General features: G+C 41.5%; 1 protein-coding gene across 3 annotated transcripts in view; it reads left to right on the top strand.

Moving 5' to 3' along the window:
* The first annotated feature begins 580 nt into the window (after nt 1-580).
* The window catches only part of Aldh1a2 (aldehyde dehydrogenase 1 family member A2), a 49,035-nt gene continuing 36,915 nt past the window's right edge, over nt 581-12,700 (top strand). For 2 of the 3 annotated variants that reach the window (XM_033756159.1, XM_010641263.3), the window contains exons 1-4: nt 581-864; nt 1,577-1,681; nt 2,693-2,833; nt 5,458-5,587. In XM_033756159.1, the coding sequence (XP_033612050.1) occupies nt 742-864; nt 1,577-1,681; nt 2,693-2,833; nt 5,458-5,587 (499 nt within the window). In that variant the 5' untranslated portion in view covers nt 581-741. Of the gene's footprint in view, nt 865-1,131; nt 1,142-1,576; nt 1,682-2,692; nt 2,834-5,457; nt 5,588-12,700 lie in introns of those variants that run through there. The other variant, XM_010641265.3, reaches the window with a different exon arrangement.

Raw genomic sequence — 12,700 nt, 5'->3', positions numbered from 1 at the left:
ACACTTATTATATTATAAACTGTATAGTGTTATACAATTACAAGGCCCTCGTGTTTGATATGTTTGTTTTCTGTACTGTACAGATTTAAGGTCTTTTCCTTTGTCTTAAAAAACCTCCAGGAAGAGAAGATTCTGGTTTCAGACAGGCTCCTTCCTTTAACAAATCAAAGTGGGGAATGTGAATGGAAAGTTTTGGGACACTTTCTAGAATTTGGTATTAGGTTTATAGCTACTTAGCTTCATTTATGATTCTTAAAAACTAAGTAGTAACAAATAAACTTACTGTGTTTGTCCTAAATGGTCTGGATAACTGATCCACAAGTTCAGAAACTTTCATTGTGGTGCTGTAGATTTACAGAGTAAAACATGTTTTTATGTGTTTTTTAAGGTTCATAGTCCAAAAACTGTTACTTTGGTTTGGTTTTCTCTTTCAATGTCAGCAAAAAAATTTTTAAAATCTCATTAGTTAACTTCTTCTCTTGTTAAAATTTTATGACAATTGAATAATCTTGAATTATTAATCTCTTCACTATTTTAATACAACCTCCACTTCATATGTAAGAAACATATGCTTCTTAAGGAATTTGAGAGAGACTAATTTGAACGTTATGTCCCCTTTCCCTTTGCTAACCTGTGTAGCCCATTCGGCAATGAAATCTTAGCTTTTATGCGAGCAACTTAGTGTACTAGTTTGGTCAGAGTCGCTGCTCAGCTTGGGATCTGAAATGAATCAAGCAGCAAATGCTTCTTCCAGCACCAGTCCATCCACCAGAAGACTGCAGTGTGAGCTACAGTTTAAGCCCTGTAGATACTGGCAGAGCTTGGACTGGCAATAGTCATTTTCCTAGCGTCACTGTGCGGTTGGTATGTACGTGTGACTCTGTCCTTGCAGGCTCACCTTCTCTCTCATTGCTTGAGATGTTCACTGTATTTATAGTAAGAACTAGAGTCAGTCTTCGGATGACTTTGAAGCAAACGTATCATAGAGGAACTTCCTGAACTGGGAGTGAGGCAGGAGGACGCGTTCTCATTATAAGACCTTCCTCGATAATGACCTGCCTGGTTAATGACTGTTCAGACTCATGACTGAGGTGCGCAGCTCCGACTTAACAGTCCACATTCCAGCTTTAGATGCAGGAATGTGAGTGATAGTGTAGTCTTCTGGGGGCTTCTCGATGGCACAGTAGCGTAATTTTTGCTGACTGCACTGCACAATACAGGACTGCAGTTTTACGTTCTATTACACATGACAGTACTGCATGGGAGAGTTATGCAAATAAAAGCATAAAAAAGGAGTGCGCCTTTTAAACATTCTTTATTTAACAACCAAGTTCCTTTCCTGGGACAATGTTGTTAACTGAACTAATAGCTAAGTGAGGAATCCTATATAGTATGTGCATTACAGTATTCAGAAAAAAGAAATCACCTGATGACTTTGCTTTTATTTGCATAACTCTCCCATGCAGTACTGTAATGACGGGGCTGCGTCATTACTGCAGCACTTTGTGCCGCGTGGTCATTGCCTGGCTTCGAATCACCCATGTCACAGACCGCATGGTGCTCTCTTCTCCCTTAGCTCTTCATTAACAATGAGTGGCGGAGCTCAGAGAGCGGGCGAGTGTTCCCAGTCTATAATCCAGCCACGGAAGAACAAGTGTGCGAAGTTGAAGAAGCAGACAAGGTAAGGGTTTCTCGGCGAGAGACTGCAGCGGGCACAGCAGAGCAACCCGTGTGCTCCCAAGGCACCACTGCTTGGATTAAGCATCACATACTTTGTGAAGGTTGTATATTCGCTGGTGCAGGTTTGCAGTGCGTGATTACAATCCTTGTGGTCAGTTGGCACAGGTGTGTAACACGTCTTCACTCTTTCCTCCTCTTTTTTCCCCTTCTCATTTGGAAAAGCTCTATCTCCCTACTTCCTCTTATCTATCTTTTATCTTGCTCTTTATTTATATTTTAGATTTCTCCTATCAGAGAAACCATGAGATACTTAAGCTTGTGCTTCTGGTTTATTTCACTTAACGTTTTGGTCTCCAGATGAATCCATTTTCCTACACATAGCTCAAGTTTACCCTTCTTTATGGCAGAGTAGTGGTCCATTTGTGCGTGTCTGTCTCTGGCCATTTGAGAAATGCAAATTAAAACATCACTGATGGCCAGGGATTTAGCTCAGTGGTTCTGCTGCCTGCCTCTCGAGTGCAAGGTCCCGAGGTCGGTCCCCGGTACCAAACCAAACCAAACCAACCAACCAACCAAACAAATAAACAAAAACAGCACCGAGATTCTACTTTACTCCAAAAAGAATGGCTATCATGAAGAAGTCAAATAGCAAATGCTGGCGAGGCTGCAGGGCAAAAGAAATTCTTCTGCATTGTTGGCAAGACTGTAAACTAGTACATCCACTATGGAAATCAGAGACTTTAAAAAAAGCTATCATTAGAAATTCCGTTCAGCCCAGCTCTTTCCTCGGTGTCTTCCTAAAAGAACGAAGGACACCATGTCACCGTGACACAGGCGTGCCCGCAGCACGGTTCATAATAGCTGAATCTTTAAAGCAGCCTAGCTGTCCAGCAAGAGACGAACGCCTAAAGAAAATGCGGTGTTTACACGCGGGCATCACTTTTCTGAGAGAGCCTGTGTCCTTTCTGTATGTAGAGTGTTCTTCTTGGTTGTGCCCCTTCCTCTCTCACAGGCAGACATAGACAGAGCTGTGCAGGCAGCCCGCCGGGCCTTCTCTCTCGGTTCAGTGTGGAGAAGGATGGATGCATCGGAGAGAGGACGTCTGCTGGACAAGCTGGCAGACTTGGTGGAGCGAGACCGAGTGATTCTTGCAGTAAGTAGCCTAAGGAAACTGTGCCCCTTTGTCCCAAGCCCACCTTTTTGCTGGGAGTCGGATGTCTTGTCTTTCTGAAAGCATGCTGTGAAGCGGACCTGGGGGGAAGGCTAGCGCATGCGTAATTCTTGTGAGAAAGGAAGGATGGAAGGTGTTGGAATCAGGTCAGGTAGGGAAGTTAGGGACCAGCTTAGTCTTTTTCTCCTGGCATTTTGAAGGAAAAACTGTAACATTGTGGAACTGGTAAGGATTGTCTTTCCTCAAGCACAAAAGATTCTCCAAGCTGGTTGCAGAAGACCAGTGACAAGGGCTCCTCCTGGGATCGAGTAGGGCAAGCTTTTGGAGTCCTTCAGCTGCCAACGGTAGGATGTGGACCTCTCACACATCCTGCTGTATTTATCGTCTTTTTCTAGAATGTAGAGAAAAGGAGAGACAGCATTTTTTTTTTCACTAGAGCATTTTTCTGATGTAAGGAGCTGCTCCCATCTTAGTGGTTTTTGTTGTTATTGTTTCTGTTGCTGTTTTAAAAATTTTTTAAAAAGCCTTAGTTTTTAGAGAATACAAGCATTTCGGAAAGCGGAGCCATTTGGGAATGGCTCACCCAGTGAGGCATGGCACAGTCCCTGCAGCCACATCGATCGGGTAATGTTCAGAGATTCCTCACGCAGGGCCTTCACGCCACTCCTGCTAACTTGCTTTGGGGGAGGAGCTCATTTGTGCCTTCCTCACTGTCCCTCCAGTCACCCCTCAATCTGCCCAGAGTATTAGAAACAAAGATGGTTCCTTTATGGAGATGGTTTGGAACTGAAAGGTAGGTAATGTGTTGTTGGATGTAAGAAACCAAGCAGAGTGCTCACGCATATAATGAGAAAGGTGCTTCTCGGAGAGCCCCAGACTAGAGGCCTTGGAAAGGCTTAACAATGCCTCTCAAACTGACATTACCTCAGTGTTATTTTTTTCTGGCAAGCCTACTAATGTGTAAAACCTGAGATCCTCCAAATGCTTTGGAGATTCCCAGTGTATATGTTTGTCTCTTCATGGGAATTATCTTTCCTTAAGAGTCAGAATTATGGTTTGCTCTGCTTTTTTGTCATCCTGGCACAGTTCCTGGAGCATAATGGCCAGTAAATGTTTGTCTGAGTCATGTACATACAGATGATGTCCACAGTGTCGGATTAAGGATATGCACTAGAAGATGATGTGGTTACTTCTGCAGTTATATCTTCATATCGTAAGGCTCAAATGCCCCCCTTTGCCTGCCTTGTGTCTCACTGAGACCAAGTCTCTTTTCTCACCACATGAGAACACAGTTCTGACTTTGAAACCCTTCCAAAGTACAGGAGAAGTAACAGTAAGAAGTAGCCGCTAGAATAAAAGACAGCTCAAGATGGAGGAAGATTGACATTAGCACTGTGTCTAAAGTTAGCACATGTGAGAATAGACACAGGGCCGGTAGTTCTGAGGAGAATTACCTAGTCACAGCCTCTTCTGGGGACCACTTATGTGGCCCACGCCCCAATTGCTGACTCTTTCATCCTGTGATTTGTGGATGTTGGCTGTATGGCAACTTCCTGGAGAACATAGCATCATCTTATGAGCCTGCAAATGTTCTGAGAAGTATGGAGAAATAATTTTAAACTCCTTAATAACATTGATCCAGAATACAGCGATAAAGGAAGTAAGTAGATAATCAGAATTTTTTTCTCATTGAGTGGACTATTTCAATTTTAGCTTTGTTAGCCATAAAATAATTTTTACACCAGTATATGATATAAAATTTCCTTATAAAGACATAAAATGGCAAACATACGTTCTCATTTATTTCATTTGTTAGAACTGTAATACCTTTAGTGTGTCTTAATGAAAATACTCATTTCATTGTACTCATTTATCACAGCTTTGGTCATAGACTTCATCAATTTAGGAGCATGCCATTAAAATAATGTTTATAATGTAAAGCTGCTTAATGTTGTTTTTATTAAATGGACAGATACTTTATTCTTAATAGATAATGGTTGTTAACATAAATGTTTACAAAAGCCAGCCTTTAACTGGTTGCAGTTGAGGCTTCCCTAGAGGAGATCTTGTTTATTTGGTGGTAATAAATAAATGCGATGTGCACTGTGAACGTTTCCATTTCTCAGCAGGGGTCTTGGTGACTGTGGAGACATTTTATTTTCTCGTCAATTCATAAAGACCCCATGTCTCCTTGTTTCTTTATGGATCTACATGGCTAGTGAGGAGTAAAAAAATGAATCTCCATTCAGCTCTGACCATTAATGTAACAGAAGGCAGTTTGACAAGCAGAACATTTTATCACCTGTTGTATTTCTGTATTTAGATAGTGGTTCCTGGAAACACACAGGCACAAGAACACACACACACACACACACACACACACACACACACACACACAGAGTCACACTCATTGTTTTTACGATAAACTAAGCCAAACTTATAGTCCTAGAGAATCCTTTATTTGGAAATTAGAATGGAACAGGTATATATCACCAATCATATTCATTTACATTCTCTCTCTTCCTTTTTTTTTCTTTTGCTCCAGAAAGTAGTGTATCCCAGGAACGTTCTCAGTATTTAATTTCTCTCCATGTCTTCCCCTACAGACGATGGAGTCCCTAAATGGAGGCAAACCATTCCTCCAAGCTTTTCACGTGGATTTGCAGGGAGTCATCAAAACCCTTCGGTATTACGCCGGCTGGGCTGATAAAATTCATGGAATGACCATTCCTGTAGGTAGGTGAAATCTGAGGATTTTGAAAAGGGAAATGTGAGATTCCAAATAGAAGCACACTTTTACCACCAGACACAAGCAATAGCTACAAATGATAGAGACCCAAGACTCTTCTATCAGTTTAAACCCAACAAAGAGCCAAACAAATTATGTCAGAGTCTCTGACAGTGCTGCTATTTCTGTAGCTACAGAGCCTACATATAAATGCATGGACAAACCACCTAAATCAGTGTATGAGTCAGCTAAGGGACAGGTGTGCATGTCTGTTAGCTACCAAAGCTGGATTCGGTGTTGGGGGTACCGAGGAGCAGTGGGCAAGAGCAAGTCCAGGAAAATCCAAGAAGATTGAGACTTAGCTCTTGTCCCTTGGGACATAAGATCTTCTCCTTAAAAGGAAGTACTCTAAAATGTTAAGTCATGTCTCCAAGTGGTGGGGTTATGGATAATTTTTCATTTCTTTATTATATTTTCTCCTATTCTCTGTATTTCCTATAATGACCACAGATTTGTTTCATGATCTACAAAAACAATAATCCTGGCTTTTTTTCTTTTTATATTATTATGATCCAAATCAAAACCAAAAAGGTGAAACAATGCCAAATCTCTGCCGGGGAGTTATACATGGGTCAGTGCTAAGTTAGGTCAAGTGTTGAGCCCATTGAGGGAACCAGAAAGTATCCAGGATTAGGGTGGTGGGTCGAGAAGTCTTGGGCTGAGGTTGAATCCTAGTGATGACATCAATTCAGGGCTTCCACGGCAACCCCAAGAACAAGGACCCAGGAGGAAGCTGAAACCTAGAGACGTTAAATAATTTTCCTAATTTACGCGCTAATAAGTTTTAGATCTCAAGCTTTGACTTGAGAGCCTTGGCTTCACTGGAGGATCCATTTCAGCTACTGAGTGGAAGAAATATCATTGCAAGGAAGTAGAGGGCCTCACCAGTGTTTGCTGTGTCAAGATGGACCAAAGCGGTGGGATCATGGAAGGAGGTCAGGCAGGTGGGAGGGCCATAACTACTCACTTATTTTCCTCAGATTTGTTCAGTCGATTCATTTCTGCATGTTTCTAAGTCCATACTTCACATCAGCCTGATTTTGTCTTTGTGTACTCAGCCTTTTCCCAAGTGAAATGGGGATTATAGGAAGGCTCTAGCCTTTAAGCATGAGGTTCGTATTGTGTTACATATATTTCTTTGCAAAAAAAATTTATATTTCTATGTTTGGAAGATGACATAAATTCATAAGTTATTTGCATAACATTCAAAAGTATTATTTCATATACAGTGGACCCTCCAGTTATGACCTGGCCTGACATATGAACAATTTGGACTATGACCCAAATTTTAGTTTTTACTTGTGATCAGAGTCTTGAATTACAACTCTAATGCTGGCCACTGCTGCTTTCAGGTGGTCTTAGATACAGATTGAACCCTTAAAGAGTTCTAGAAGGAAGGTGACAATATCCTTTCCTGTGTGGGGTAAATTGAGAAATCCTGGGCCAATGTCTCTCTCAGGACCCTGAAATCTGCCTGTGTGCAGGGGAGAGACTTTGAAGTCTGTGTAGCGGAGCCTGAGGCTTCAATTGACCAACTTGAGTTACAACCAGCCCTCCAGAATGAATTGAGTTTGTAAGTCAAGGGTCCACTGTATAAGATCTAGTGATTTTGTATGTGATCCTTTGAGGTATGCTGTACTTAATAAGATACACTGTTCCATTTCACAGGTAAGAAAGTAAGACAGTAAGGGTTTAGTGTCTGAAGACAATATGGCCAGTAAGTAGCAGGTCTTAGATTCAAACCCAAGTCACTTTCTGCCTAATCTATTGTAAAATTTGGTGTGCTTTTCACTCTTCTGTAGGGTTTTTGGTTAATATGTACTTGGTTCTAATTATTCAGTTATGTTCTATAATGTTGTCACAGACACTGAATTCACAATTTCTAAACTGTTGCTCCTAGGATAAATGTCTACTAGGTGCCTGTGAGTGTCTAGGCAGAACATTTTTGTCAACCATTCAGAACATGAGCTTGTTTTATGTGTGCTTCTCTTGAAAGACCCTTTCTTTAACAGCTACTTTTGGTGTATGAGCATTGAATTCATGTCAAGTTAGCCAGCAGCACAGTAGCTTGTACCCAAATGGGCTTGGCCTAACATGAGTGTCACATTCTGGGGACACCAACAGGACTTCTGCATTGTGCTTAGGAGCCATTAGAGCAAAATCATAAACAAAACCACATAAATGGGAAAAGATGGTACTAATGAAATCACAAAAATGGCTCCCTCTTTTTTTTTTTACAGTGTTAAGAGCTAAAGCAAGAATTCTGAGTGTCACCTTGTTCAGCTTTCACTGAGATCATATGTGTAGGGACAGAGAGATTGTTTTTCCTGTAAATGATTGTGAAAATGCTGTGGATATTGGTTTTCGGGTTGCTTTAGCAAGGAGGCAAGTTTGCCAATCCAAAATCTGTGAATAATGAAGATGGACCACATCTAGACTGTTTGGGCAAGATAGCACTTATGAATTTCACATTTTCAGGAACACTTGTGGTCGTGGATCTCCCTGCCTGTGTCATGTATTTAAAGTTGCTTTCACAGTGAGTGTTTGGGAGGAAAAGCATACAGCTGTGGCTGGTCACACATAAAAAATAACCTGAAAAGTTTTAAAATTAAAAATCTAAGAATACTTTGGTTTCCTACATTGAATGACATGATAGTTCAGCTAGCTTAGCATCTCTGATAAAAGGTAAGAGGCACAAAGAGTGGGAAGAGTCATGTTGCTGTCTGTTTCCCTTCTTCCTGTTTAGGGAGGTTGAGGAAAGACACCCTGGAGTAGGAGGAGTGCTTCCTCCACCTTCTCTGCGACCATTACCTTCAGCTTCTTACCTATTTATTGTTCATTTATTCATTCACTGCACAGAATTTTTTGAGCATCTGCTGTATTCTGTGTTGTGCCTGTGCTGGGCTCTGGGGATAGGAAGGTGAACAGCTGAGATGTTCAGAGAACAGTAATTGCATTTCAGGGTGACCTATTCAGAGGGTGAAGCATGAAGTTCAGTGGCTGAGCATTACATTTTCCTGCAGAGGGCACCTTTCCCATCTGCCTAAGAGCTATCTCCCTGCTATGACGGGCAGGTGAGATGGAGAGGGGCGTCACAGGGAGCCACAACAGGAGAAGGGACAGGAACATCCTGGGCCTGCATCAGTTGTCCTATAAATTTTATTCTGCAGGCAGTGGTGAGACACAGAATAGATGAATTTTAAATAGATGATTACTTTGGTTGAAATGGCATTTAGAAGGCACTTTGCAATGAAGAATAATCAGCTGATGAAACTAAGTATCCGTTTGCTTGTCCCCGAAAGTGTTGCCTCCCAGGAAAAGTTCGGGAAGAGCGGAAAAGGATTATTACTTTTGAGTGATTACCCAGCCAGCTGTTTCCCCCTCTGAATCAGGGGTTTGTCCCACTGCTCCCCACTCTGCTCCACCCAAGGCCCACACTTGGACGTTACTGAAGAGTTATGCAACATCAGTTCAATTCACAAGGATCTAGATGTTGTTCCCTGTGCTGCACTGTCCATCATTTCATGCCATGGAGCCATTCTCTCTGACCACACGTCCTGGGCTTTGACCCTTCTCCCCAGCTCCTATTTATGATGATAAATAATAATCCTTACTATGCTTTATGGGATGCTTTCTTTGTGCTGACTTATTATCTCCAATCTCATAGCAGCCCTGACGAGGAATATTATTCTCCCCATTTTGGTTATTTTTAACTTATATCCGATCTGCTGTTCTTGCCTGTCCATAACTTCCTTGCAGTGGAGGAAGGATCAGAGCTTGTTTTTCAGTTTACTGAGGGAGAAATGGGAGTTAAAGGACTTGTGTCACCTTAGATTTTTCTGTGCAATGAGTGCTGATTTTATTGATTTTATGGTGTGTAGGGAAAATGTAGCCCATGCTTTAAACTTAATGCTGCCCTAAAAAATAGTCTTATGACATAGTAGCATGTGAAAAACATTAAAACTATGCAGGGCATATGTAAAATATTTATGTTTCTTTCAGCTTTTTTCAGTTGAACCTATTAAACTAAAAATAGGCTAGAAAGGTACACAGGTATTGCCTGGGATCCTAAGGTTTTGCCTTCAGTCCTTGAAGGTGAGGTCAGTGCTGTCAACTGGGAGCACATAGGGTGAAATCGGAGACCCTGACACCTTGAGTGAAGGTAGCCAGAACTCTGTGCTCTGCCCACCCGAGAAGGATGGGCTGTTATTAGTGGGATCTGAATCGGTAGTGGCAAAGGTCATGAAGTCGGCCTCACAAGGAACCTCTGTGAGAGGCTGTGGTTGAAAAGGGATCCATAAGGCCAGTCTCCTCATTTTATAGAAAGAGCAAGCAAGTCCTGAGAAGTAAATTGACCTTTTAAAGGGTGTGTAACATAATAATATTGGGGCTCAGACATCTTCATGACAGGTTCAGGAATGTGTAATCTAACTTCTTAGACTCTAACTGGCAGACTCCTGGGCTGCTAACAGTGTTAGTACCATGTCAGGCTAACGTGAAGTTCCATCGTTTGAATAGCTTTTTACAGAATTTATTGCTGAAGTTGTAAAATGTTTGGAGAGATCTGTAGAGTGTCAGCATGCACAGGGAGCTATGAGGTCACATGATGGAGTTGATTTGAGTTGGTCTCCCTGTTTAATGTTTGGGTCATCAGAAGGGGTGTTAGCTCCTCAAAAGGTAATTCAGTGTGAAGATTGGAGGTGCGAAGATTATCTTTATTTACTGAATTAGGTTACAGATTTTTATGTTCCTGAATAACCCCATTTGTATTGTTGATAGTTGTATATATCTTCTACAGTTCTCGAAATGTTCTTAGTGTTATAATTAGGAACTCTCTGATATTCTTCTCCTCGATTTCCGGCACATTTTGGAATGCATGGTCTTTAATCATTCCTGCATGATTTTTACCTGATTTTAATGAGTACACAGATCCCTAACCCCATTTTCACTAGTCTGTGTGTTGAATGTGCCAATGCCAGGTAGTCTCACGAGAATAAAAATCATGTTTAATTTGTTTCAAGCAATGGTAACATCTGCCTTTGGCAGTGATGCTTACCTTGAAGAACTGATGCAAATGGCTATTTTTAATTAGCACAAATAGTGCTGTCTCCTGTGTAGTGGTGATGCAGGGCAGCAGCTCATCATTTCACAGCTGCAGAGGAGACTCATCCTGTTATCACCTCTAGGGACATAGACTTTTCTCGGGACAGTTACAGAAATGGCCCAGTACACACATACTCAGTAAAATTTAGTCCACAGTTCAACCCAAGTTATAGTACAAGGAAGGATTCCATGGTAAGATTTTTATATTCTTCACGAGGTGAAAACTATTCTTTGGTCCTTGACAACACAAAGGTATAAAAATACACCAGAAAAGTTGTCTCTGGCTGTGTCTTAATATGAATCCCTTTAATGAGCAATTCCTTTTACTCTTTAAGTGTTTTGTTGTTGTATTAGTCACTTCTCCATTGCTGGGACAAGTTACCTGACACCTGCAACTTAAAGGAGGAGAGGTTTGTTTTGGCTTATGATTTCAGAGGCCTCAGTCCATGGTTAGCTGGCTCCAAGGCAGAAGTGGCCATAGCGGAGCAGAGTTTCTCATCCCATTGCAGCAGGGATGGAAAGGGAAGGGATGAGCAGAGACAAGAATACACCCTTCCAGCTATCAGCCCCAGAAAACTTCTCCCTCCAGGGCCCATTTCTGAGCATGAAACTCTGGGGGGACATTTTAGATCTACACTAGAATGACTTTCTTAAGTGAAAGAGAAAAAACTCTTCCACGTGTGGTTCAGTCTTTTCTGCTTTGGTATTCATCTCTGTTTTAGTTATTTTCTTCCACCACATTTATATTCTAAACTATTGACTCAGAATATGAAGTGTAGATCATTTTTCTGGCATCCTCATCAAAAGTGATTTTTCTCTTGCTGAGCCTACATTCTCTCTGTGAGTCCTCATGTTCAGATGAGAAGACCTGAAGTTGTTATAGCCTAGAACCGAGTATTTGAGTTAGGGTGGAGACTGGTTTTCTATAACGCTTTTAAACTTACAGCACAAAGCTAGAGAAATGAAGGCAATGACTTTGGAAGTTATCATGCCATATATTGAGAGCATTATTAGCATAAAATATGAAAAAATGGACTGCAATTTTTTCTTCTAGGCCAAGAAGACTCATGATACACATTATCACGTGCCATCTTAGGTATGCAGAAAGAGAGAATTGGCCAAGTAGACTCTGCATAATGGAAAGGGAGAGAAGTGCTCAGCCCTGGGCTCCCGTGTTCTAGGGGAAGTTGCTCCACGAGATTCTCTTTATAACTTGATACCAGATTTTGTGTGAGCTCACTCTGTCCAAACCTGTTAGGAATCCTCTCACCCTTCCTCACAAAAGGGTTGTTGTTAAACTTTTTGTTTGTTTGCTTTTACCCCATTTGTACTCCTTGGCATTACACTCTAATTCTAGGTGTATGTTCCTAAATCCAATGTCTTCCTCACTGAAAGGTCTTAGTATGTTTCTGTGGGTAAAGAACCTGAAGTCTGATGTCCCAAGTTCAAGTACGGAGTCACAACCTCCATAGGTATAGCCTTTTGGACTAACCTCTCTGGCATATTCTGTCCACTTAAAAATATTAATAATGAGGGCTACTTTATGGTTTCTTTGTTTTTGTTTTTTTGGGGAGGTACCAGGGATCGAACTTGGGTCCTTGCATTTGCAATGGTTTCTTTGAATATAAAAGAAAGATGAAGACATGAAAATATTTTATAGAGTCCTATTGAAACATGTAGTGTTGTTCTTATGTTACCATTTAAAAAGTATTAATAACAGTGATCAGATTCTCCTAGACCACCAATTTCTTTCAGGAAGATGAACACTTACCAGAGAGGCAAACACCAAATGAGTAAAAATGGGTCACGCAACTGGGAAGCCAAGGACCAAGTGACTCCCCACTACCCCACAGTTACTCTGGATCCACCCTTTGGGAGCCTGGAGGGACATCCTGCTGACCCCCAAACAGGATGGCCTGTGTCCCCTGCGCTGCAGCAGAGACAGCGTGGTGGGCGAT

Source organism: Fukomys damarensis, unplaced genomic scaffold (genome assembly GCF_012274545.1).
Source record: "Fukomys damarensis isolate Sample0158 unplaced genomic scaffold, DMR_v1.0_HiC HiC_scaffold_25, whole genome shotgun sequence".
In the NCBI taxonomy this organism is placed as follows: Eukaryota; Metazoa; Chordata; class Mammalia; order Rodentia; family Bathyergidae; genus Fukomys; species Fukomys damarensis.
Note: the sequence above shows the minus strand (reverse complement) of the source record. Positions and strands in the feature narration are given on the sequence as shown.